This window comes from Vicugna pacos, chromosome 19 (genome assembly GCF_048564905.1).
Source record: "Vicugna pacos chromosome 19, VicPac4, whole genome shotgun sequence".
Taxonomy (NCBI): Eukaryota; Metazoa; Chordata; class Mammalia; order Artiodactyla; family Camelidae; genus Vicugna; species Vicugna pacos.
This window is the reverse complement of record NC_133005.1, coordinates 36,471,855-36,499,159: the sequence shown is the minus strand read 5'-3', so window position 1 is coordinate 36,499,159 and position 27,305 is coordinate 36,471,855. Positions and strand designations below refer to the sequence as shown.

The following is a 27,305-nucleotide window of genomic DNA, read 5'->3' as shown; positions in this document are numbered from 1 at the left end:
ATAGCTCTCCTTTCTCTTCCTCCTACAATCTCTTCTCCACCTCAGGGCCTTTGCACTTGCTGTTATCTCTTCCTTGAACACCTTATCCCCGAATGTCCCCATGCCCATCTCCTTCACATCCCCCAGATCTCCACTCGAATGTCAGCTCCTCAGAGAGGCCCTCCCTGGCCATTTGAGTAGTCACTCCTCTCCTACCCCTCTATTTTCTTTAATCCCATCACTTTGTTTTATTCACCAAGTGGGTAGTGGAGAATGGGAGTGGACTTCAGAGAGTTCTGGAAGTGAGAGAAAATGCATTAGGGGCCCTAAGGAAGCAACAGCATGGCTTTCCTGCAGACCAGGAAGAGCAGGCCGCAGTACATATGGGTGAGGGGCTAGAGCAGGTGGGGATTCCAGCCCTGCACCCCTGGCTCAGAGCACTCCACAGACCCAGCTGCAGGCCCAGCATTCCTTAAGGAGCCCATGGCTGTTTCCCTGGCACTGTTTAATCCTTTCCTTCATCGCTGGCCACGCTTCTAATGATTTATTCCTAGGCTCAGAAACTGAGATCCCTGCAGAGGCCAAGCAGGCCTTATAAACAACTTGCATGGGCTGCTTGTAAGACTTTAAAAGCACAGGCCTGGACTAGCTGGCCCTCAGCCCCAGCCCAGGGTTCACAGAGGAACGTGGGCCTGGAGTAGCCAGAGCTTCAGATTCTTTCTTTGAGAAGCTGGAATTCTGGATTTGTAGGGGAAATCAGTGTTAGTAAATAATTCACTTTGTGGGCCAAAACCACCTGTCTGTAGGTAGGCCTGTCTCCAGTTGGAGAGGGGCCTCAGTTCACACTTGTCACAGCCACTAACCCTTCATTGGCACCAAGTGGCAGTTTGGGGGCCATGTGTTCGAACCACAATTTCATCCCGGCCTCACGAACACCTGTGCGGTGGAGACTGGTCTGATCGCCATGTTACAGATGAGGAAACTCAGGCTCAGAGCAATGACAGGGTTGTCCGTGCCAGGGCTCAGTCTGCATGTAGAACTCACTTGCATGGCCTGAAAGCTAAAGAGATTCCAGACTCTGAACTTCTACCTCTTTGATTCCTTCCTCCAGTCTTGTCCATTTCTGACAATGGGAAACCAAGGCTCAGAGAGGTCACCCAGCTGGCGGGAGCCAAGATTACAATCCAACTGTGTCCGGGGTCAGTGTTTGCATGCTAAACCTTTTATTCTCTGTCCAGCTCCAGTGTAAAGGAATTCTGAAAAGTTCAAATGACCGCAGAATGCTGGCAATACTGAAACCATTATCTAGACGTGCTCCTGCTAAGTGTAAGTTTTCAAGTGCTAGGACCTCGGGCCCTTCCCTGGAAACCTTGGGCTGCAGCCAGGACCCTCAGATGGCAATTCTGGAGGGAGTGGGATCCTCAGGAGTTTTGTTTAAACACTTACATCCTGGCAGCTGGTTCACTTTGTATGCCAACTCCTAAGCCTTGATTCCCACTCCTGCCAGACCCCAACACAGCTTGGAGGTTTCCAGATGGAATCCGGAATCTGACCAGCAGCTTGGAGTTCCACATGGTGTATCTCTTCCAGTCCTCTACTCTGCCATTCCTTGGTTTGTGGGGGAAGGGAACTGGCATTTACTGAGGTCCTCTTAAATATGCCAGGCACCTTCTGTGTTATATCTCAGTGTGGTTCAGCCACTTTCTAGCTGGTTGATCCTGGGCAAGTCACTTACCCTCTATGAATCTTAATTACCTTGCCTATTAAATGAAGATAAGAATTTCGTCAATTTTTATGTGCAAGGGTCAGAAACCCAAATCGAAAAAGAGGACTAATTGGTCTATATTACTGGAAAGTCCAGAGATAATGGCTTCAGAAATGGCTGTATCCAGGTGCTCATGTAGTGTCATCAGAAACCTGCATTCATCTCTTGGTATGGAGTCCCTCTCCATTGGGCAGATTCTTTCTGGGGAGCCAAAGATTATTCTTCGCCCCCAATGGGTTGACATCCTGTCAACTCGGCAGTCTCTGATGAAAGAGAGTACCTCTTTCCCAGTAATTCCAGAAAAAGTCCCAGGACGAAGCTTGATTGGCCAGTTTGAGTCATGCCCACACTGCTAAACCAATCACTGTGTGTCCAGTGGGATAGATTACCCTAACTGGTAAGCTTGAGTCTCATTCTTACCCCTGGGACTGGGGAACAGGGTCAGCTTCACTCAATACACAGGAGTCGAGGAGAACTGATTCTCTACCCTCACCACCCCCCAAAATACTAAACAGTCCAAAACATCAGTAACTATAAAAACTACAAAAACACCTGCCTCCTGGGAACTTGTGAGAATTAAATGAGATAATATGCTGTGCCTGGCCCTTAGTGAATGCTCAATTAACAGCTTGCCCTTTATCTTCTCCCTCGTGGACCCCTGAATACCCTTCTGACCCAGTGTGCCCACCCCAGAGTTAGGCAGACCTGAGTTCAATCCTAATTCTGCTGTGTGACTCTGGACAAATTATTTAGCTGCTCCAAGTCTCAGATTGGTCCTCTGAAAAGTGGAGGTGATAAGACATACCTTCTGGGGTGGTTGTGAGTAAAGGCCTTGAGTGAGTAAATGGCATGCAGTAGGCACTCAGCAGGCAGTGGCTTTCACTCTTGCCAGCCTTCTCTCTCCATGGGCGCCCGCCCCAGCCAAACTGGGTTGACTGTCGTTCTCTACCTCCAAGCCTTTGCACATGAGGTTACCTCCACCTAGAACACCTCCTGCCCCCACCTCTGCCTGATGGAATCCATCTCGGCCCTCAAAGCCCAGCCCCAGTGATTCCTGCTCCGTGAAGCCTCACCTCTGTGTGCTTTGGTTTTCCCAACCACAAAACAGGGATGATGAGAGTAGAGTTGACACAAGGAGTAAGTGAGACCGCCCATGTAAAGCAGTTGGCACAGTGCCTGGCACAGTGAGTCATCAGTGAATACTAGCTGTTACTCTTACGTCATTATCATTAGACTTCAGCTGCTAATTCAAGCTTGTGTTTCCCCATGGTGCCTCACACAAGGTGAACACTCAATAAACTTTGTTGCATTAGGGTGTCTAGTTGGAGCCATAGCTTCTAAACCCACTCATCCATCCAACCCAACAACCATCCACTCATATAATTCAATATGAATTGAGCATTCATATATCTGTTCATTCGTTCATTCATTCATTCATTTACTGCACCAGTATTTGCTGAGTGCCAACTCCATACCAGGCTCTGTGCTGGGCAGTGGGGATCCAGGCTTGCAAGATAGACATGGTCACTGCCTTCATAGTGCCAACCTGGGGAGGTGGGGAAGCAGAAAATAAATGAGTGAGCAAATGAATGAACAAGATGACTGCAGATGGTGGCAAATCACCAATGACGTAAAACAGTGTGGTGAGATTGAGTGGGGAGTTTATTTTGAATTGGGTTGTCAGGGACAGCCTCTCTAAGGAAGAAATGTGAAGGATAAGAAAGAGCCAGCCATAGAGAAATCTAGACGGAGGGCATTGCAGGAAGAGGGAAAACAGCAAGTGCAAAGGTCCTGAGGCAGGAATGATCTTGGCATGTTGAAGAGCAGATAAATGGCCAGTGTTGCTAGAGGAGAGTGATTGTGTGGGGGAGAGCAGAGGAGAAGAGATCTGAGGCCAACACGGGTGAGATCAGACAGGGCCTTGTAAGCGCCAAGAGGCTGGATCTCACTTTGAATGCAATAGGAAGCCATTGGAGGGCTTCCTATTGAAAGAAAAGGAGTGACAAGACCTAGTTTCTACCTTAAAAAGACTGCTAGGACAGGGGCAATAAAAGAGTTGAGTAGCACATCAGAAGGGCATTTAATTCAGTCTGGGAAAAGTTGAAAAGGGTATTTTGAGGAGGTGACATTTCTGCTGAGTCCTAAAAGAAGTGAGAAAGCAAGCCGTGTGAGAGAGAGAGGGAGTGGGGAAAGGGCTCTCCAGGCCCAAGGAGCCCCAGATGAGAAGGCGCTGCGGGCTCTGTTGACTCCCTTTTATAACAGGAAAATGAGAAGCTACTGGAGTCCAGAGAAGGAAGATGTTAAAAAAAAAATGATGACACATGTTAAGATGGTAAGGCAGGCTTTCGTCAGGACCATCAACAAGCATGGGGACCACTGCAGTGGAATTTTACAGTCAGAGAGAGAGATTGGGCTCAACTCCAAATACAGCATGAGCAAGTGGGAGTTTACAGCAAAGGAGCAGGGTGGGGGTCAGTGGATGGAAAATTATTAAGAGGAAACATCAGGGATGCCGGGGATTCAGGCTAAATAGACCTGATAGGATTCTTGGTTGAATATCTAGGGGGTTCTTCGGGGACACAGGGATGACCATCTTTATTTTCCAGAGCAGGTCCTTAGTGGGGCATCAAGAAGGGAGTCAGAGGAAGACTGCTGCTAATAATAGTAATAATAATCATAGCATGCTCTACACTTAGTGTGTGTTGCCTGGAAGCCCTCTAACATCCACCATTACCTCTCTCACCTCATTTCCTCTTACTCTCCCTTTCACTCACCCTACTTTAACCACACTGGCCCAAATGTTCCCACCCCAGGGCCTTTGCACTTACTGTTGCCTCTTCCTGGAATGCCTTTCCCACTGATGGTCACATGGCAGCTCCTCCTTACTATTCAGGTCTCAACTCCAATGTCATTTCCACCAAGAGCCCCTCCCTGACCACTTCAGCTAAAGTAAATCCATCTCACAGTCGTTCTCTTTCCCACTGGCCCACTTCACCTTTTCATAGCAATTATCACCACCCGAAATTATCCAGTTGCCTTGTTACTGTTCGCTGTGTATCCCTTCCCTCTACAAGATGCTAGGCTCTACACAAGCTGGGGTTTTTGCCTGACTTGTTCACTGCTCTATTTCCATGGCCTAAAAGGGTACCTGGTACATGAATAAATGAATGAAAGAATGAGGTCAATCTTAATAAAAACCTGACCATGTAGGTACAATTATTCCCTTATAGATGAGGAAACTGAGAATCAGAGAGGAAGTTCCCTATGTAAGTTTATACAGCTGTGTAAGGGATACAGAGGGAACCCTGTCCAAATGCAGGGTCTCACTGACTCCATCCTTTCCTTTGGCCTCCCTTCAATGAATAATAATAATAGCTAATTGTAACAGCTCCCACCTTAGAATAATCTTATATCGAGCTGAAGTCTTCCTCTCAGGTTTAAAACAAATGTGCAGCTAACATTCACTGAGCCCTAGCTGTGTGCCAGGCCAGCCAAAATCTCAGTGAATCCTCAGTGAAGCAGGAACCATGGATGTCTCCATTGCAGAGATGAGGAAATTGAAACTCAGACAGGTTAACTAACATGCCCAGGGTCTTACAGCTGGAAAATCAAGAAGCTGGGATTAAAATGCAGGTCTAGGTTCTTAACTAATACATTCTAGTGCCTCTGTCTAGTTCATTCATTCATCGCTTTACTCACTTATGCTGCCTTCTTCCCCTGTGTGATGAGTGAATGAAGACAGTGTTTACTGTAAAAGAGAGTGGATGAAAATCTTTATTACAGAGCCTCCCTGATGATGATGATCTTACGAGATCATCATTGGTTTTAACCTCACGTTGTTACTGTTGAAGGACTCATACCAGAAGTGTCAGTTTAGCTATTGTCTTGACGCTCGCCTGGGCTTGCATTATTAATACTGTCTCCAAGCTGTTTTTCTTTGCAAGGATCTTTGTAAGCCATTTATCTTTGTCTGCAAGGACTAGATTGGCTAAAACCAGAGGATAGAGCCTGCGCTCCAACTCAACCAGACAAATTAGTCAGAATACCCTAGATTATGCTGCAGTAGCATACAGGCACACAATCTCATGACTTTATATGTCCAAGTTTATTTCTGACTTGTAATTTCCACTAAGGACCTAGTAATAACCCAGCACAGCTCTCTTCCAAGTGGTGATTCGAGGATCTAGTAGCTCTAGTCTCTCAGCATGAGACTTCCATTCCTGCAGCAACAGACCCTAGGTGGTTATTTCATGGAAAAGATCAGAGATGTGAGGACGCTTGCCTAAGGATGCCCAGCCAGAATTAGAAAGTAGGTCTCTCAACTACCCACACATCCATTTTACCTCAATAGAAATCTCTAGTGAGACTAAACTGCTACATGAAAAAGAACTATTGTTAAGCCACCCAGATGCCTCTTTCTAAATGTATATTGGGCATTAACCAACAGATCTGGCTGTTGTTAAGAATGACCACTCATGGAGCTATCAGTCTGACATTAGCCAGAGTGGTACCCAATCCCAGCATCCAGACTAACACATCTAGCTTCTTTCAGCAACCCCAGCCACCTCGGCCAAGCTCTCAGAGACCACCCTTCCCGCTCTCCATCCTTCCAGCCTCGGGGGCGAGGGGGCCGGTTTGTGGTTCAGCAGAACCTGTAGACACTGTCCTTGCCTAACATCTCCTGTGCTCCTAGTTTTTAATTCAGTACACTGCTCTCTGCAGGAGGATGGACTGATGCCATTCATCACCGTTAAGACTGACAGTCCATTCCTCAGCTCCTCATGCCCTCGGCAAATATCGGGAATCACTCAGGCAGGAAGGACATTGCCTCACGTTTCTCCCCATCACCTCCTCCCCTGGAGGGACCAGAGTCAAGTTCCCACCTCCCTTAGAGGCATTGTTCTCAGATGGGCAGGACGTTATAAACAGCTTCCAGAATTCCTGCTTTGGCAAAGCTCATGGGAACTTCGTTGACCTGTTAGGAAGAGGGTACCCAACCCAGAGCTTGTAGGGAGGAGTCAGGTCACGTCGGAGAGATGGTTCAAGTGAGGGCATATTTTAAAAACCATAACCCAGACCCCAGATGCTGGGATAAGAAAGATCTTCAGTGTTTTTCTTTTTTCTTTCTTTAAAAAAAAAGGAGGGGGGTTCAGAGTCTAGTAGACATGGTTTAAAACCTGCCACTACCACTTCCCTAATGGTTGCTTTGGATATTGTCTTTCTAAGCCTCAGTTTTCCCAATTACAAAATAGGGGGAAGGGAACACAGCATAACCTGCAGGTTGTTTTCAGGATAAAATGACATCTTTTGTTCCATAAACATGTATTGAGTACCTACTGGGTGCTCTGAGGATTCAAGTTTGAGAAAATTGAGGCACAACCCCTATCCTCCGGTTCCTTACGTTGGAGAGAGGTGGACATTATTGTAAAACTGCAACTTAGTCGCATTATGAGGAGAAGGACATGGTGCTATTAGAGCCTGCAATTGGGGATGTGACCTGGTCAAGGAAGGCTTCCCTGAGGAGGGGATGCCTGAGCTGAGATAAGAAGGATGAGTAGGAGTTAACCAAGCAGAGTGAAGGAAAAAGCATTCGAGGCAGAAGGAATGGCATGGGCAGAGTCCTTGTGGCAAGAAGGATTGTAGAGACTATGAGGAACCAAAGGAAGGCTAATGTGCCTGAAATGAGACAGCAAAGGGCAGCGTGGAGCCAGACGAGGCCGGAGAGCTGGACGGGGTATGGACTAAGCAACTGTCACCATGAGACCCCAAAATACAGTGGCTTAGAGAGAGAGAGAGAGAGAGAGAGAGAGAGAGAGAGAGATATGTTATGAGGTAGACCAGAAGTTGGCAAACTTTTTCCATAAAGGGCTAGTCTGGTGCTGGGATTAGTTTCCATCTTGGATCTGAGATAATTGTCCCAGCTCTGCCCATGACATCCGGCTCCCAGCCAGCAAAAAAAACCCAAAAAAAACAAAAAAAAACCCAGGAAAAAGAGAGAGGACAAGCATCATTTTTGCTCACATTCCATTGCCCAGGCTTAGTCCCAGGGCCACATCTAACTGCAGAGGAAGCTGGAAAATGTCGTCTTCGTTCTGGGTAGCCCTCGGTCCAGCTAAAAACCCTATTACAATGGAAGAAGGGAAGAGTAGATGTTGGGGACATCTAGTGGTCTTCGCCATAATGGGTCAGAGTGACTTTGGAGAAACTAGAAAGAAGTCTGTTCGCAGTTGCCTAATGGGAGGCGACGGTGGCTTGGGTTAGGGTAGGGCTTAGCAGATGGAGAGAATAGAACAGATCCAAAGACAGTTGTGAGCCAGAATGGACAACACTTGAGATGGTTTGGATATGAAGGCAAAGGATGGGGCTGGATATGGCAAACGTGACCCCTAGGTTCCTGGCTTATGCAATTAGATGCAGATCTTATCTGGAAAGTTCTTCACATAGGGTAGCAGATCAGTAAGTGTTGGTGTCTTCAGTATCACAGCAGTGGGTCCGGGCTGGCAAACACAACCCCTACAGACACCTGACAGATTTTAAAAAGGGGTGAAGGGGCCTGTGGCACACTGGGAGGGCCTTGCCCGGTCTGAAGCAGCAGCTGTTCCTTAGCACCGGCAAGTGGTTGCCATCAGGAAGGCAGGCTGAATGTAGACACAGCATCTGATGATCCAAGGGAATCTGAAAATCTAGATTTTTATGTGAAATTTCCTAACTCTGAAACTTGGGAAAATAAAAATAAATTTCTCAGTCCCAAGACCTCTGGTTATAAAGCCTGGGACACCCCGAGCAGTGCAACTGTGCCCCATTTCCACCTTTGTGACTCGGTTGCCCTCTCATGGTGAAGGCCCCTTTTGCCGAGCTCACCCTGAGGCCTTCATCCTCTTGTCCAAGCACAGGATCCCTGAGTTCCTTTGTGCCCATGAGTACTCCCTGCAGGCTTCTGACTCCAATTTCTCACCAACTCTCACCAGAGGCCCCTACCTGTAGGAGAGGGAGTCAAAACCATCAGCCTGCTCCCAATCCCCTTAATCGGATCTGAGCCAGTGACCCTTCTGATTAAAACTCCCCGTCTGTAATTCCCCCTTAAAGCTGGGGAAGCGGAAGTACCATAAAAGGAGCGAAAGGTTTACTGGTCCAGGAGCTGCTGCCTCCTGCGTCCTTGAAAAGGAGGCACCCAGACCTGAGCTGGAGTCCCAGATCTACCCCTTGCAAGTTGTGTGGCCCTGGAAAAGTCACTTCATTCTCTGAGCCTCCATTTCATTCTTTGGCTTGTTCATTCATTTATTAACTATTTAGGGAGTGGCTGCTCTGCACCAGGCACTTTTTCAGGAGCTGAGGGTACAGCAGTGCAAGAAAACCCAGCCTGGGCCCTCTTGGAGCAGACATTCTATTGCAGGACGCAGAGGAGAAAATTCCAACTTAGCAAGATCAGTGCTGTAACAGGAGAAGCCCAGAGGCTGTGAGAGTCCAGAGGATGACATTCTCAGCCCAGACCTGGGGGTCAGGAGGGCTCGCTGGAGCAAGTGGCCCCTGAGCTGAGGGCTGAACTGGCAGTAGCAATCAGCCAGGAGAAGGGAGGAGGAAGGGCACTCCAGGCATGGAGAACAGCGTTGGCGAGGATCTGGAGGTGTGAGGAAGCGTGGCAGTGCGCCTTCGGAATTGTAAGTGGTTTTGCTAGGATTCAGTATGGATTATGCAGTGGGAATTGGAGGAAATGATCTGGAGAGAAAAGGAAGGTGGTCTGAATATAAAATCCAAATCTAATTATGCTTCCTGTCCCTCTGACCTCATCTCCCACTGTCCCCCTTGCTCATGCAGCCCCACTCACACTGAGCTTCCTTCTGTTGCTTAATATGCCAAGCTCATTCCCACCCCAGGGCCTTTGCACATGCCATGCTTTTACCTGGAATGCTCAGATCTTTGAAGGACACACTCCTTACCTTCAAGTCTCAGAACCAGGGCATCTCCTGTGAAAGGCCTGCCCTGACCACCCAACCTCCTGTGGACAGACACCTCCAGTACTTCTCTACTGATGCTGCTGGTTTGTTTTTCTCAATAACACTCTCTGACATCATCTTGCTCCTTTATTGGTTTATGGGGGTTTTTTTGTCTGCCTTCCCCTACCAGCTCCTTAAGGCCATCTATATCCCCAACCACTAGCATAGCATTTAGTAAGTGCTCAGTAAATATATGCCAACTAAATGCAAAGGAATCGGAACTTTATCCAAGAACATGAGGAACCACTGCAGGGTTTACAGCAGGGCTGTGGCTTGCTCAGATTTCTGCTTCTCTCCTGTGGCCCATCAGTGTGGCTGAGAGGATTAAAGGCAATGGGATACTCTTTATGGAAAGCAACTTTTTATATGACTTTACTGAGGCTTATTTTTACATAGCATATAATTCACCCATAGTCCAGGGAGCAATCTAATGATTTTTTAGTCAGTTTTCCAAGTTGTGCAACCATCACCTTAAATCAGTTTTAGAACATCGTCATCATCCCAATGAGCGCCCTCATGTCCATTCACTGTTAATCCCTATCTCCGCACCGGCAAACACTAACCTGCTTTCTGTCTCTATAGAGGTGCCTTTTCTGGACATTTCGTATAAATGGAATCACACGCTGTGTGGCCTTTTGTGTCTGGCTTCTTTCACTCAGCATAATATTTTTAAGATTCATCCCCATTATCACATGTATCAGTATTTCATTCCTTTTTATGGCTGAATAATATTGCATTGTAGGCTAGACCATAGTTTATCCATCGCTTAATGGGCATTCAGGTTGATTTCACTTTTTGGCTCTTGGAAGTAATGCTGCTGTGAAACAGGTGTATGTATGAGAGCAGTTTGCAGGACCTGAGCACTTGGTGGAGCTCAGCTCACCAGAGCTTCTGGCATCACTATACAGACCTGACCCCCGATGCGCTGTATGACCATAGACTAGCCCCTTCCCTTCTCTGCTTGAGTCTCCCCATCTTTCCAGAGAGGAGTCTGGGCCCTTTTCTGTACAAACGTTCTGTGCCTTGTCCACATTCCTGGAAGAGCAGGGGAGTGTGCGGAGCAAATGATAAACAGTCTGTTTATTGCTGGAGCCAAAGGTAGGCATCCTGTGATCAACCACCAGAGCCAACAGCTTTTTTTAGGATGAGAAGGGCCTGGCTCCAGCACTCTTGAGTCCCACTCTGGGTACTCCTACCTGCTAATCTCGTCTCTGAGAGGGCCAAAGACCCCTCCCACATTTGGTGCAGACAAGTGGGCTGCAGGATTCAGAACCTCCTCGCAAGGAGGGGATTTGGGGACAGACCTAAGTACTGGTCCTGGTTCCTGCCTCTGCTCTCTGGGTTCCTGGAATCCTACCCAAACCCAGTTGGGCTCAGATCCCAGGAAAGCAAGGCTGGAAATGCAGAGGTCTGGTCAGGGGTTTAAGCTGGGCCCGGGAGGACTCAGTGCTGGCTGGTCCCCCATCCCTGGGACCCATCCCAGAGACCAGATTAATACTGTTCACTTGGGTTCAAGACTGTTTAGAAAATACCTGCTGCCTTAACCAGGCGATGACCACAGACCTAGTTCTGGGCCTCCAAAAGCAACCAGTCCAGAGGCTGGGGGTAAGGGTGACAATAAGTTACCCAAATAGCAATGTGATAACATAATATATATTAAATGGCTATTAAGTGATAAGTGCTCAATTACTTTCATCTCCATTTTAGAGATAAAGAAATGGAGGCTCAGAGAGGAGAAGTGATCTGCCCATGGCCACACAGCCAGAGGGGACTAACAGCACTAGTCCTCAAACCCAAGTCCAGCCAGCTTATAAATAAGTATAAGGCTGGAAAATAATAAAAGCAATTCAAGTTGATCTAAGGGCCTTGTGAATGCATTGAATTCTCTTTGCAGCCTTGCCCAGACCACCAACCCCCATCTTAAAGTTGAGGAAACTGAGGCACTGATGTTCAGAAGCTCCCCAGCCAGGAAGTGGACCCCTGACCCTAAGGGCTTCAGTGGGTCTGGAAGAGAAAGAAATGTAAGAGGGGAGAGTCAGAGGAGACCCTCACAGCCAATTAGCACACGTGCTATTTGATGTGAGCTTGCACCAGGAAGGGAGGGAGCCCCTGCCACACTCTGACCCTCCCAACCCAACCCTGAGCAGCAGACATCCCCAGTCCAGGATGCAATGAGGGTTCTGCCCCATTTTCTTCTCTCCTAAGCATCCTCAGGCTAAGAGGAGGGGAGGGGAGAGCATATTCTTAGGTACAAAGGCGGTGCCCGCCTTAGAATAACAGCGCTAAGGACTGACAATAACTGGGTGCATAATTCATGCGTCTGTCAGCAGACATCAATTACGTGGGCCTTCCCTGGAGTCGTCTGAGGGTTAGAAACTGGAGCAGGCATCCCCTGCCAGCCTCTGGGGGAACCGAGACCTCCCCGCTCTTAAAGGAACAGACTCCTCGGAGTCTGCTCCTTCTCCTGCAGCCCCACCTCCAGGCCAGGAGTCAGAAACTGCAGCAGCTCCACTGGGAGGCTCAGCCCAAAATCCTGGCTGGCTGCCCTGTGAGGTCGGACCCACTACTCTGTGCCTAGGTCTGTGCTAACAGACAGCCTCCTTTCCCCTATTCCACAGCGTCTGAGGGGCTGCCCACTGGTATGTCCTAGGGTTTCTCAACTTTGGTACTATTAATATTTGGGGCCTGATAATTCTCCATTGTGGGGGCTGTCCTGTGCATTACAGGATATTTAACAGCATCCCTGGCTGCTACCCACCAAGCTCCCAGCAGCACTCCCCCCACAAGTCATGACAACCAAAAATTTCTGCAGAATTTGCCAAATGTCCTCTGGGCAGGGGTCAAAATCATCCCCCATGAAGAACCACTAGAAGATCCCCATTTGACAAATAAGGAAACTGGAGGCAAGGAAAGTTTCAGTGCTCCAGGACACCCAGCCAATAAATGGCAGAGCTGGATTCCGACTCCAGGACCCACACTCTTAACCTCGAATGCAGGAGTTCCCAAGTGTGCTGCCAGAATGTTTTATTCCAACAGTCACCTATTTACTTTAATGAATATTTGATACAGATACCCCTAGCATGCAAAATCAGCAGTTTTACAAATATTATTTCTCAGGACAAGGCTAAAATAAAACGAAGGTGAGGAGTTTTTTTTTTTTAATCTTAAGGAAAGTGTAGCAGAACACAAATATGATGTCAAAACCAAGCAAAACAAAACAATAATTTATTTAGGGACACATACATTTGTATTAAAAAACTATACAGAAAAGAAAAAGGATGAGGAAAAATTCCGATTTCTCTCAGGCATGGTGAAGGACACACACATACTGTTACACGTTCTGTTTTTTGATGGTGGGTTCAGAGGTATTCGTTTGATTATGGTTCATAAATATATAAAAAATTAGATCTACTTTTGTACGTTTGATGTATGTCATTTTAGAAAGTTACAAAATTTTGCTTTTTCAATGAGTGCAAATCAAGAAATTGAAGCTCAAAAGCTTTCTGTTTTGTTTTTGTTTAAAGATGTGGGGCATGTCGGACACAGCTATAGCAAAAAGTTCAGGAATTTGGTAGAACAGCTGAGGTTGGAGAAATGCTTTCATCTTCCAAGCTGGCCTAGAAAACACCAGAGCTCTCTCAGTAGCCCCAGCACCTTGCAAAATACCTCACACATAGCAAATGATTAATAAACAGTAGCCAGATTGAAAACTGAATCCTGTCTGGCCCTTCCATTTGTGCTCCATGAACTTGAGCCACAGCCAACAAACACAGTGGGAGGAGCCACCCTAGTATAGGTGCTGGGGGTGCAGAAGAGAATCTCAGGACCCATCCCTGTCCCCCTAAAGCTAACAGATTCTGGGCAGGAATGAACACATTCTCTCTCTCTCTCTCTCTCTCTCTGTCACACACACACACACACCCCTGTAATAGGCTATGTGTGATAAATACCCACAAGGCATGGCAAAATGATGAAGGAGACCAGACGATGGAGTGGCTGGCCCCTCCAGAGATGACCTCTGCTGGGAGGGGCCATGCGGGCTGGGTTTTAAAGGATGAATTGGAGTTCACTGGACAGAGAGGAAGAAACACAGACCTGCAGAATTGACCAATAGTGTGTGGTTGGAGAAACGTGACGTTTAGGAACCTGTGGCCTGAGAGGCCAAAGAGAGGGGTCAGAGTCACAATGCAGAGGGACTTGGCAACCGCGAGTCCTGACTGAGGATTCATTGCAGGGGACAGAAACCTCCCATGCTTACCGAAGCAGCAGCAGTGTTCACTTCCAGGATACAGCAGGCAGTTTCAGAACAAGGACTAGAAGCGAAGACTAGCCAGCCACTCGGAAGCTCAGTGGTCTGGGCAGAAGGGTGGTGTGGACTGAGATAGTTCCTCCATGATGTTAGCTGACACTTATAGACATTCACTAGGTGCTGCTGGAAGCTGTCCTAAGTGCTTTGCATGTGTTAACACATTTAATCTTCACAGCAGCTCTCTGAGGTAGAGACTGTTATCACCCCATTTTGCAGAAGAAGAAACTGAGGCTTAGGTTAAATACCTGGCTCAAGGTAAGGAAGTGGCAGTTGAGACTTGAACCCTAAACAGCTTGACACCGGAGCCCAAGCTCCTAACTGTGGCTCTCTACACCCTTTTTCAAACCTCCTGTGTCCTCACTACTCTTCTCTGCCTCTTCCCTTTAATCTCTGACTTCTCGCAAAGGTTCAGCTTTCTCTGATTTTTATGGCTTTTCTGTTCCCCTACAACTTGGGAGACAAGTTGCTTGAGGCTTGGGCTTATCATGAAGCTGGTTTAGGCCTAGATTGTACTTGACTGTTTAATTCAGAGGCTCTCCATCCCATAATCCACTCACTCCTGGATCCCTGAACTCAGATTTTCCACAGTAGGCTGGTTCAGCTCAGCCTGGATTTTCTGTCCACGTCTGGGCCAGTCAGCGGTACCCAGGATCAAAGGACACAAGCATGGAGACCGGCCCAGCCCTTGAGCAGGGGCAGCAAAAACAGAGGGGCAAGTCTATCAAAAGAGTGGACAGCTTTTGGGGGAGTTGGGGAGGAAGTCTGTTAGATTAATTTAGGAGTTAAATTTTTTTCCTGAAGAATCCTACAGATTTTATTACATAAGAGAGTGATGTGATTGAATTTATATTTTTGAAGAAAAGACCCCAGAGCAGTTTATCATATCTGCTTGCATTTCTGCATAAGCTGTAACTGGCTAGAGTTCCATTAATTCCAGCAAATATCCAGTGAGCCCTTTCTCTGGGCCAGACCCTTCTCTTGATCCATGATCCTCAGCCTCAAAAATTCGTAGTCCTAATCAGGTGTTAATAACATGAGACCAGGATGTCTATGCCTCCCTGGAAATAACCTGCAAAACCATGTGTATTTAGCCAAAATGTCTGTAGCTTTCATCTCATTTCTAACACAGCTTTAAGAGCTCATGTACTGGGGTCAGACAGACCTGGGTTAAAATCCTGGCTCTGCAACCTAGTAGCTTTGCAAGCCTAAGTTTCCTCATCTGTTCGTTGGTGGCACGATACTTAATGGAGTTGTAAGAACGAAATGAAGTACTGCAGGGAAAGTGACAAACACACTACCAAGTATACCACGAACACTCGATAAAGGTTAACTATTGTTGTGATCATTAATAACGTGTCGTGAGAGCAGTACCCCATCCCATAATAGTTATGAACCACTGGTCTAGATCATGAGACAGCAAACTATGGCTTGCAGGTCAAATTCAATCCACTGCCTGTTTTTGTAAATAAAGTTTTACTGAAACAGCCACACTCACTCATTTCTACATTATCTAAGGCTGCTTTCATGCTACAGCTGCAGAGTTGAGTGGTTGCCAACAAGGAATTCTTGGGCTTCAAAGTCTAAATATTTACTATCTGGCCCTTGATGGAAAAAGTTTGCTGACTCCTGGGCTTGATGATTAGTTTTATATCGTTTTAATTCTCTGCGTCTGGTTTTCACATCTGTATGATAAATGGATTTGAATAAATAATCTTTTTAGCTCAAACATCCAGTCATTAAGTGATTAATGCGATATGAAAATGCTCCTGAGTGTTGAGAAGCGTCCTGTAGACCGAGTGTTAGGATGACCATCCCATTGGTGGTTGATAACTAAATCCCACTCTCTTTTCCTCACAGATCCTTGCCATCATTTCCATCATGTTCATCGTCCTCTCCACCATTGCCCTGTCACTCAACACGTTGCCCGAGCTGCAAAGCCTTGACGAGTTCGGCCAGACCACAGACAACCCCCAGCTGGCCCACGTGGAGGCCGTGTGCATTGCATGGTTCACCATGGAGTACCTGCTGCGGTTCCTTTCTTCACCCAAAAAGTGGAAGTTCTTCAAGGGCCCGCTCAATGCTATTGACTTGTTGGCCATCCTGCCGTACTATGTCACCATCTTCCTCACTGAATCCAACAAGAGCGTGCTACAGTTCCAGAACGTCCGCCGCGTGGTCCAGATCTTCCGCATCATGCGTATTCTCCGCATTCTGAAGCTTGCACGCCATTCCACTGGCCTCCAGTCCTTGGGCTTCACCTTGCGGAGGAGCTACAACGAGCTAGGTTTGCTCATCCTCTTCCTCGCTATGGGCATTATGATCTTCTCCAGCCTCGTCTTCTTTGCCGAGAAGGATGAGGATGACACAAAGTTCAAAAGCATCCCAGCCTCTTTCTGGTGGGCCACCATCACCATGACAACTGTTGGGTATGGAGACATCTACCCCAAGACTCTCCTGGGAAAAATTGTGGGGGGTCTCTGCTGCATCGCAGGAGTCTTGGTGATTGCTCTTCCCATCCCCATTATTGTCAATAACTTCTCTGAGTTCTACAAGGAGCAGAAGAGGCAGGAGAAAGCAATCAAGCGGAGAGAGGCTCTGGAGAGAGCCAAGAGGAATGGCAGCATTGTATCCATGAACATGAAGGATGCATTCCCCCGGAGCATTGAGATGATGGACATTGTGGTTGAGAAAAATGGAGACAATATGGGTCAGAAAGAAAAAGTGCAAGATAATCACTTGTCTCCCAATAAATGGAAGTGGACAAAGAGGACACTGTCTGAAACCAGCTCAAGTAAGTCCTTTGAAACGAAGGAGCAAGGATCCCCTGAGAAGGCCAGATCATCTTCTAGCCCTCAGCACCTGAATGTTCAGCAGTTGGAAGACATGTACAATAAGATGGCCAAGACCCAATCTCAGCCCATACTCAATATGAAGGAGTCAGCAACACAGAGCAAACCAAAGGAAGAACTTGAAATGGAGAGTATCCCCAGCCCCGTGGCCCCTCTGCCCACTCGTACAGAGGGCGTTATTGACATGCGAAGCATGTCAAGCATTGATAGCTTCATTAGCTGTGCCACAGACTTCCCTGAAGCCACTAGATTCTCTCACAGCCCTTTGGCATCACTCCCCAGCAAGGCTGGGGGCAGCATGGCCCCAGAGGTAGGCTGGCGGGGAGCTCTGGGTGCCACTGGTGGTAGGTTTGTGGAGGCCAACCCCACCCCTGATGCCAGCCATCGCTCTGCTTTCTTCATCGAGAGCCCCAAGAGTTCCATGAAGACCACCAACCCCTTGAAGCTTCGAGCACTTAAAGTCAACTTCATGGAGGGTGATCCCAGTCCATTAGTCCCCGTTCTGGGGATGTACCATGACCCTCTTAGGAACCGGGGGGGCGCTGCGGCAGCTGTTGCTGGACTGGAGTGTGCCACGCTCTTGGACAGGCCTGTGCTGAGTCCAGAGTCCTCCATCTACACCACAGCAAGTGCTAGGACCCCACCCCGGTCGCCTGAGAAACACACAGCAATAGCATTCAACTTCGAAGCAGGTGTCCACCAGTACATTGACGCGGACACAGATGATGAGGGGCAAGTGCTCTACAGTGTGGACTCCAGCCCTCCCAAGAGCCTCCATGGGAGCACCAGTCCCAAGTTCAGTGTTGGGATGAGATCAGAGAAGAACCACTTTGAAAGCTCCCCCTTACCCTCCTCCCCTAAGTTCTTAAGGCAGAACTGTATTTACTCTACAGAAGCATTGACTGGAAAAGCTCCCAGTGGTCAGGAAAAGTGCAAACTTGAGAACCACATCTCCCCCGATGTCCACGTGTTGCCGGGGGGAGGAGCCCATGGAAGCACACAGGATCAGAGCATCTGAACCACCCCACATGGAGGAGAGACTTGTGACAAGGTCCAAAGAGGAGTGCTGTTCAGCTTACCTGCTGCATGAACTCTGAAACAGAAAGGCTCTGCAAAGCCCCCAGAAAGAGGAGAGACTCCAGAGAAATCTCCCTTAAAATCTTGAGAGCTGGAGCAGGTCCATCAGAATGAAGTTGGCCAAGCCATAGGGTATGGCACCTCCTTGTAATGATTCCACTGCCCTCTTTGGAAGATGACAAGAGCAGAACTCATAGCCACCACTTCCACATTCTAGACACAACCAAGGCCACCTACTCCCCATCCTTCTCTCATGGCTCTCCATCACAGCCTCTGAGGGCAGCATCTCCATCCCTCCTGGCTTCAGCTGGAGAAGCACGCTGGAACAAGTGGCTGGTGTTAAAAGAGTGGGTTGACCAATCTGGTTTCGGGTGTTGCCTGGCCACCTCTAGGAACTTCTGTCCATCACCTCCTGGATGGATCCCATGGTTAGAAGGCTAAAGGGAATTGCTCGTGTCGTGGGGAAAGCTGCACTGTAAGCCACAGTCCCAGCACAAAACCCTTACTCAAATGTCTTCATTGACTTCAGTATTCCGTAGTACCTGAGATTTTATTTTGAGATATCATCAGGGTGAGTTGCACCACTTGTACTCAATTCTAATTGCCCCCCTGGCAATCTGGGAAGGGTTAAGAACGCGGGCACTCAGCCAACAGTATGAACTCTGAGTACTGCTTTAGGGTTGTAGAATGAAAATGCTTTCTGTACATCGCTAGTGTAGACTCAAAAGATATGCCAGTGTCAAATATGCAACAGAATAGCTTATTCAAAGAGACTGTATGTTACTGAAGAACAGAATAAAAATCTGATTTTTTTAACCTGAAAAAAAAATGAAAGAAAAAAAATCCCCGATTAAAATGCCCAGTTCAGACTTTTGAACATACTTCCTGCTGAGGCAGGGAAAGCATTTACTATAATAGAAATTCTCTTTTTGTTTCCTGTGGTATTCAAGTTTTTAAAAAGTTAAAATAAAAAGCACTTTATGTTTTTCAAATAGGTTTCTACCAGGGACAGTGTCAACATCTTGCACTTTAAAACAAGCACGATTTCCCATGGGCCAGTCATTGGGACTCTAGTTGGGTTTTTGCTACACGCGTGTGTCCAGCCACGGTGGGTGATACTGTGCTGGTATTGCTGTCTGCCAAGTCAAAGTCTGTGGGCTCCTTCCCTGCCCCCCGAAGCTTCCCCTTAACCCTCTTGCATCAGGAAGGGTACTTGGCCCTTGCGTGGGGCCTCCTAAAGTCACATGTGCAGGAAACATGAACATCTCGGAAGAACGAAGTAGACAGTTGGGCACTGGGTGTTTTACTCTGTTCTCTTTCTTGTCAACCAGCTGTTGGTGTGTTTTCAGTGTCACTGTCTGTACTAAAAGCTCAGCTCTCCTTTCTGCAGCCATCAATGCAGCCAGTACAGACAAAAGCAATAAGTATTCGTGTGCATTGTGAGCAGTTCTGGTCTATTTCTTGGTGTTGGTCCTCCTGTCCTAGTTTGATGACCTGGCATCGGTCTGCCTGATTTTAGTCCAAACAGCATGGTGGTGTTGGCCATTCCTCGGTTCAGTAACATTGGGTGGAGCCACTGGTTAGCACAATGCCATGCTGTTGGCCCATCTGTCAGTAAAGATGACACGTTATTGATCTGCTTGTCTTTAGTATGTCGTTCTGTTAATACAGTGTTGATGGATGATGTCCCAAGTACAATAGTGTAGCTCTGCCGGTCCTCAGTACAGTGCCAGGCATACGTCGTCCTGATGGAACAAAACGTGGGTTGCCTGTCCTTCATAGAATACGTTGTTGTTCTGCCTGTTAGCCCAATGGCACAATCCACCTGTCAGTACACAAACATCACGGAGTCGTTCTGCCTGCCTTCTGCACAGTGGCCTGAGGTTGGGCCACCTGCCACAGGTATGATGACATGGGGTCATTCCACTGCCCTTAAAAATGCATGTTCTCTGCTGCATGTGTAACCCGGTTCATATTGCTTCTCAGCGCCTCCAAGGACTGTAGGTCCCTCCAAGAGGGTGCAGTCCTGATTTTTGCTGCGATAACAAGGTATCTGGACTCTGAAAGTACCTTCAGAATATGCTCTCGCAGCGAATGTAAAGGGCTTTGAGGGGCAGGGAGTGTGAGTGCTTCCTGTGGCAGCAGCACACCGGAGGGAGGAGGCAGCAGGGCTCCCTGGGCGCTTGGCTGAGCACACAGCACGAGCTGGGGGCCTACGGGGAACGGCCGCGGCGCAGCCCTCCCCGGGCCACCTCACGTGTCTCTGTTTCCATTGCCATTTGCGTCCGCCATCAGCACAAACGTGAAAATTCAGGGAAAACAAACAAATGCTTTTTGATAAAAGTAAATAGTTGTGATTTCCGATTCAGACATTTTTAGAGCTGATGCTGCCTGTAAACACTAATAATAATAATAATAATAAACAAGATAGTCTATTTTACATATCAGGAAAGTGAACATGTTTAAATACAGCCATATCTATAGCGAGAAGGAACTTACCACCCCTTCTTCAAATTGAGGCATTTCATTTGCTGGTTGAAGCAGTCAAGAAGTGTACGGATTGGAAATGATTTCTTTCTCTTTTTTTAAAACTAATAACCAATTGGTGCAACTCTCCTTGTAACCAAAGGCCCTTTCTGCCTTGTGTGGTCATGCAGGACCTAGCCCTTTCCTCCTCGTGTATTTTGTCTGAACTTACAGTAGCATTTTACTGAGTCACTTTTGAAGGATGAATTCAGAAGTATTAAGAACCTACCTTTTCAGGCTTCATAGCCAGAGTCCTATAGAGTTCTTATAGAAACAGAATAATTGAAACTCAGCATATACTATGCTTAGAAAGTATTGCGTTTTGTTTTGGGTTTTCCTTTTACTTGTGGATGTATTGTAGGAACATAGCTTTTACCCTGTGCCGATTCAAAATAAGAGTATTGTGAGTTTTCCCAGGCCCCCACCTGCCAAAAAGGAACATACCCAGGTTTTTAATCTGTGTACCCCCTACCTGTACCTGCACGTGCACTGGGAAATCTACCTGAGAGTCTCCACTGAGAAGCTAACCCTGGTAGACAAGTGCTGATGGAGGAGAGAAAAGCAATGGTTTGGAGGCAAATATTGCTTTAATTTGGTGGTCCAGGTCCCACCCATTCCTGAACCAACGAAAGTGGAGGGGAAAAAAAAGTCAACCCAAAGAAATGAATCTAGAGACTGGAGGCAGATGGCTGCCTGGTCCTTTTGGCAAATTCAGTAAAACTTGTCAAGAACCCCGCCAAACTCCCACCACTATCAGAAAGGGCTAGGGACCAGGTGGCTGCGTGTCCTGATCACGTAGGGGACCGGCTACGACCAGTGGAGAGAGGTGGGCAAGCTCTGGGGGAATCCGTTTATTCACCTTTTTACCTTGGGGTAAAGAAAAACCACGGGACTTTGGTGCAGTAGATTTCTCAGTGCCTTCTTTAGGAATTTTTTCTTAAGCACACTTAATGGGGAAAGAAAAAAGAGGGAAGAACATTTGTTCCCTGATGGCCCTTTCTCTAAAAGCATTGGGGATCAAGAAGGAAGAAGACGGCAGTGGGGAAACAGCAAAATCCCGAGGAGGCCGCTTCCTTTCAGCCCACCTGGCTTGCCCCTGAGAACTGCTGGCGATACAGACTTTCTCACAGTGATTCCCAATCTCTTCTCCACCACGTCTTAGTAACTGTAAGTCTCATCCCTGCCCTTTCTCCTGGTAAGATCCACGTTTCTACGGAGGAAAAAACAGAACCGTATTCTCTTCTGTAAAACTGTGATGTATTGTTGATGTTTGTAACTATTGTATATTTCTGTCTTGCTCCAAGTCCTCGCTGGAGTGTGTAGTCCATGGGCAGGGGGAAGTTTTTTAAAGCCAGGTTTCTGTCCCTCTCTCTCCCCTTTCCTCATTTCTCTGCCAACTAGGTTCAAGTAACATGGCCCCAGACTTCAGCCTCCAGTCAAGTAACTTTGAATCCAATAAGAGCACGGCAAAATGTCTCTAGGCCATGATCCTTTGGGAAAGGACTTTGTCTACGGCTGCGGCTGCAAAGTTGGCAGGAGGAAAAAGGGGGCTCCTCTGACTCCCCCAGCAGGACAGTAGAGAGCCTCCAGCCCTGAGCTGAAACATCCTCGCCTCCCACTGCTTATATGACAGCATCCAAATGCTTTCACTCCACCCGGGCAACCCAGACCAGCTCTGGCCACACCCAGAAATAAGAGTTACCTCTGCATTTTCTGTTGCCATTTTTCTGGCTCTAGAAGTATCTGATGCGTGACTACATCATAGGACATCCACGTATCTCAAAGTAGTCTATTTTTCTGTTCAGATGAAATATATATATATATATATGTATGTATTTTTAGCAAATTTATAATAGGGCCATTGAGTCTAATTTCTTTTGTAATACAGGATAACATCTTAGGAGTTTTATTGTTGGTCATTATCGCAGCTGATATCTTCTGGTCTTTTTCACTTCCTCCCATTGCCCCTTGGGCTGTTTTGTTTTGTTTTTTTTTTCCTTTTGATTCTGATTTTCCAGAGGTGGGGAAAGACTTTGGGGTCTGACTTCCTCAGGCAGGCATTTCCTGACACAAGGCCTAGAATCTGTTGACCTGTTACTTTACTCATTCTGTCTGTTCTATTTATTGTTCTTAAGAATCCAGAGCACAGATGCAGGAGTGAGACCAGGGGGAGCAGGGATACAGATGGCCCTCAAAATCAGGATGGGATGTGGGCTGGTTTAGCTCATCCCCCACACTCTTCTTGGAATCTCAAGGAACTGAGTTTTCTCATTCCCAGAGATCTTGGAATCTAAAATCTCATGCAAGAAAAACTCCCTCTGGCATTTCTGAAATTCAGAACGACCCCTCCTGGCTGCCTGTCTCCACGTCCTGTGCCCTACTCCCCTGGAACATCAATTGGATCTGAAGGTCAGAGCACTTCCAGGTTCCTGTAAAACTCAGAGAAAATTTCTGGGCCTCAGACCTCATCAACTTTTTATCAGTTCTTCATTTCAATCCATTTCCAACAGCCTCACTAAAAACCAGTGGCCAGACAAGCTTGCAGCCAAATCCTGAGAAGATGTGTCCCCAGAATCTGCCATCTCATCTCTCCTTCCCTTTCCAGCTGCCTGGCTCCGTAGAACCAGAGATTCGTGGCGAGGACAGTCGTATTTTTCCAGCTTCCACCTATCCAGGCCTTGGAGAGTGTCTGGATTGTCCTGATATTTAATTCCCCACTGGACGGGTTCCTCTGTCCAGATGGGCAGAGGATGTCTCATGAAGTAAGATCTTCCACAGAAAGAGATTCTCCATCCATCAGCTCATGCAGGAAGATGAAGAAAGCCCAGATAATCTCTAACTTGCATCTATCCATTTTCATATCCCACCTGCCTCGCCGTCAGCTTCAGGGCTCTGGCCTCTGCCCTGGTCAGAGATCTGAGCCAAATGAGGACCCCCAGATGGTGGTGAGCCACCCCCACTGGGTTTGCCAGATTTGATGCCCAGAGAAGCAGACACCCTTGCCTGTGGCCGCTTTCATCTAGAAAGAGGTTGCAGAGTTGGAGTTTCCATCCACTGTCCCTGATACTGTCTTAATCAAGAATTTCTCCTGAACTTTCCAAAACGCCCCCTTGAAGAAAGGAACTTGGAAGGGGCTCTGTTAATTGGGTGGCCCCTTGTCTTCACTGCTAACTCTAACTCTCCATTCGTCTCTACAAAGATCCTGGAAAGATCTGAAGGCTGGCAGGGATGAAGTGCAGTGGGGCAGTTCACCTAAAGAAGAGACCACCTGCGCACAGGCTGGCTGCACGCAAGTCTCTGAGAGGCTCTCCTGCATGAAAGGGATGGGGTGGTCAGTTTGACTCAAATTAAGTAAGCACTTCTAATAGGAGTCTACCTAACCATGGACCTTGATGCGTGTCGGGTAATGAGCTCCCCGACACCACAGGTGTTTAAAGAGAGGCTAGTTGACGTGCAGAATGGATGTTGCTGAGGGACCCTAGCACTGCATGCCAACTGGGCTGAACATCTGGGGAAGCTCTTCTCTACCATCGCACACCCCACCCCTTTCTGGTACATGTGTGTGTGCGTGTGTATGGTTTGAACATCTGAGCACAGGCTCAAGCCACTGGGGCAAAGGTGGGGAGCACAGTTAGCAGAAATTCAAATTCTAGCTTTCTGAGGGGGTGTCAGGAAGGGAAGGGGCAGCAGGATCCTCTCTCTGATCTCTGCTCCCCATCCTGGACAATTTTAACGACCCCGTCTGTCGCCTATTCAACTCATCCCCGGTGCCCTAACAGGGACCACGCTATGTGGGATGCAGCTCATCCCCCCTCCCCCCAGGCCAGCCAAGGAGCAACCCCCATCTCTAGCCGGCCTTCTCACGGTGCTTCAGCCCTTCTGCCCAGACCCTGTGCCCTCATAGGCCTCAGGCTTTCTGTACAAGAGACAATTATCTTTTACCCACTCGCCAGCTGCCTAATGAACAAACTGGCCAGGCAATATCAAATGGCAAAAATCCCCAAAGGGCTTTTTTTTCTGGCCAATAAAACAGGAAATCCCATTCAAGACCCTTGAAAAGTCCCCACCCAGTGAAGTAAGTCCAGAAGGGCCAAAAGAGAGAGACGGTGGTAATCCAGTTTTACGGCAAAACCAGGCATTGGCTCCCTCTGGATAGAATGCCCAGTCGCCCACATCTGTAGCCCCTTCCCACGTGAGTCTGGACACTGCATTCTCCAAAGAGAGCATTTGACAAAAGAGATTTTAAAGTTCCCCCTACTTGTGTATGGTGGCTTGGAGGAGGCGGGGCTTCATCCTCGAGTGACCCTGAGTCCAGGCAGTCTCAGGTTGCTTCATTATAGGATGAGGCAGGGCGAAGGGTTTGGATGGATAGTCTGAGCAACTGTCTTCCTCCCAAACCAAAATGGAACAAAAATCCAGTTTCCAAGATCCCTCTCTGAGGCTCTGACCTCCAAGAATAGCTCGAGTTGGTGGCTGCAAAGACCTGACAACTCTGGAAAATGGAGAAAACTTCCAATTCTGTCCCATTAGGATGCTCTCCAGGGTCATGCATGGATCCCTGCATACTTCCTGCCTCCCTAAACTAATCCAGGTTTGGAAAACAAGGAGGGAAGCACAGGAGAAGATGGGGTTTGGACTTCACAGGATGGCTCAGGCCCCCTGGTCCTCATGAGGGCTTTGGGGTCTCTCTCAGACGAGCCTCACATCTGAGCTCAGGGCGCCTGGGGGTGGGGCAGAGAATGACCCGCAGCTGCTGGGCTGGGCCGCTGGCCCCTTTGCTTTCCAGGCCTGTCCTGGCTTTAATCCAAGATCAAGGAACTCAGGGTTATCTCCCAAATTAATGACTTTGGCACATAGTGGTCACCCAACCTGTGTTGGGTTTGTTTGGTTTTTTTTTTTTTTTTTGAGTGAATGTGTAAATGATTGACTTCTGAATGGATGAGTGAATGTGTGAGTGGATAGAGAATTCATTCATTCTCACCTGCTTGATGTATTGCTAACTGGGAAGGAAGGAGAAATGGGAAGCCCCTCCCATTGAAGCCTGTAAGCCTCACCAATGCCATCTGCTCTTTGACTCAATTGGGGGCCATGATGACGGCCAAATTTGACACTTTTCTGCCCGAAGGGCCTTCTCAGAGCTATACATCCAGGGGCCTGTGGGGCAGCCCCAGTCTCCTTCCAGCTTGCCTGCCCCGCCTTTTCAGCCTCGTGTTGTAGTTTAGCTCACATGTAGCCCATGGGAGACCACAAAGTGGCTTTCCAATAGGCTAAGCCAAGGGTCCAAGGTAAGGGTTTCCCCTGGTCTGGGACTTGCTAGGGGCAGGAATGTGGGAGCTGATATCTGGAAACTGGATTGCATTCCCTGAGCCATGGGAGTCCAGCTGGAAAAGAGAGCCAGCCTGTCCTCCAGGTTTTAGAGCCAAAGGGTCTTCCTCTTTTCTGAGCCCAATAACCACCGTGGTAGCATGCGCCCCAATCCCATCAGCTAAGACCCTCTGTCTCTCCTAGGAACCATGGGGAGAGGTTGAGGCTTTTCTGCCAGCAAAGCCATTCTGATTGCCCCACCCATAATGGGGGCCAAGCCAATCACATTAGCCATAAATGACCAATGTCCTTAGCCGCTCTTTTCTTAGGGTCGCGTTCGTGGGTCCTGTTCATCTCCGGTCATTTGACGTCTCTAGTCCTTCCTGTAAAGCTGAAAATGAGCATCACACACACACACACACATACACATTCATGAGGAAACCAAACAACAAAAAAGCCAGTGTCTTTTTCTGCATGTGATGAGATGGAATTGTGACCTCCAGCTGCTGTCCTGTCTTGTAAAATACGTCCAAATGTTTAAGAATTTCTAAGCAAATGGTCCCTTAATGAGTCTGCAGAGTTCAATAAAAAGGTATGGAGAAAACAAGCTTGGTGGAGTTGGTTTATTTTCTGGAGGGCACAGAGACATGAGGGTATGAAGATCTGTAAGGGAGGCTGAACTCAGGAGCCTGGAGACCTGAAGGGGCAGCACTGTTTCTCTTCTTTCGAAAGAGAGGAGGCATGAAAATGTAGCTGACTTGTTATCCCAATATGTAAGCAGTGGTAACCCAACCCATGCTGTGTTCATGAAGCCCAATTCCAGTCATCTGTCTCTCACATCAACCATCCTAGGTATTCCTGGCTTTGCTTCCTCATAAAAATGTCTCACAATACAAGTTATAAGCTCAAATGCCTACAGGAGCCACATACAGGTAACATAAATGAGTAAAGCAACCTAGCTAAGAGGCATAAGGGAGTGGTGGTGAGTGTGGTGAAGATTGCACTCTCTGTCTAAAGGAGTGAACTCTGTTCATCTCAGGCTGGTGATCACCACACAGGGATGTAGCCCTGGCAATGTCAGATCTTCAGATCTTTTTAGAGAAGTCAGATGTCTTGATTTTTATGGGAAAAATCCCAACTTTTTAGTGTTAATTAGTCCTAATTTTTCCCCCCTTTGGTCTTTTTCCCCTTTGGTAGTAGCCAAATAAAATCATCTGTGAACGGGCTACCCTGCTCTTAAGTTGCCCTTTTGTGATCTCCAACTTGATTGACAGGGTTTGATGATTTCTCTATCAGTTATCTATTGCTGTGTAACAAATTACCCCAAAACCTAGCAGTTTGAAACATTTATTGTCTCATAGTTTCTGTGGGTCAGGAATTCAGGAGGGTCTTTAGCTGAGTAGTTCTGGCGTGAGGTTACAATCAAGACATCAGCTGCAGTTATCTGAAAACTTAACTAAGGCTGGAAAATCTGATTCCAGCACAGCTCAGGGGGCCTCAGT

At 47.6% G+C, this 27,305-nt stretch overlaps 1 protein-coding gene across 2 annotated transcripts in view; it reads left to right on the top strand.

Moving 5' to 3' along the window:
• The window catches only part of KCNB1 (potassium voltage-gated channel subfamily B member 1), an 87,535-nt gene extending 68,733 nt beyond the window's left edge, over nucleotides 1-18,802 (top strand). For both annotated transcript variants that reach the window (XM_072944368.1, XM_072944369.1), the window contains one exon: nucleotides 15,905-18,802. In XM_072944368.1, coding sequence (XP_072800469.1) covers nucleotides 15,905-17,914 — 2,010 coding nt within the window. In that variant the 3' untranslated portion in view covers nucleotides 17,915-18,802. The remainder of the gene's footprint in view (nucleotides 1-15,904) is intronic.
• The last annotated feature ends 8,503 nt before the right edge of the window (nucleotides 18,803-27,305 follow it).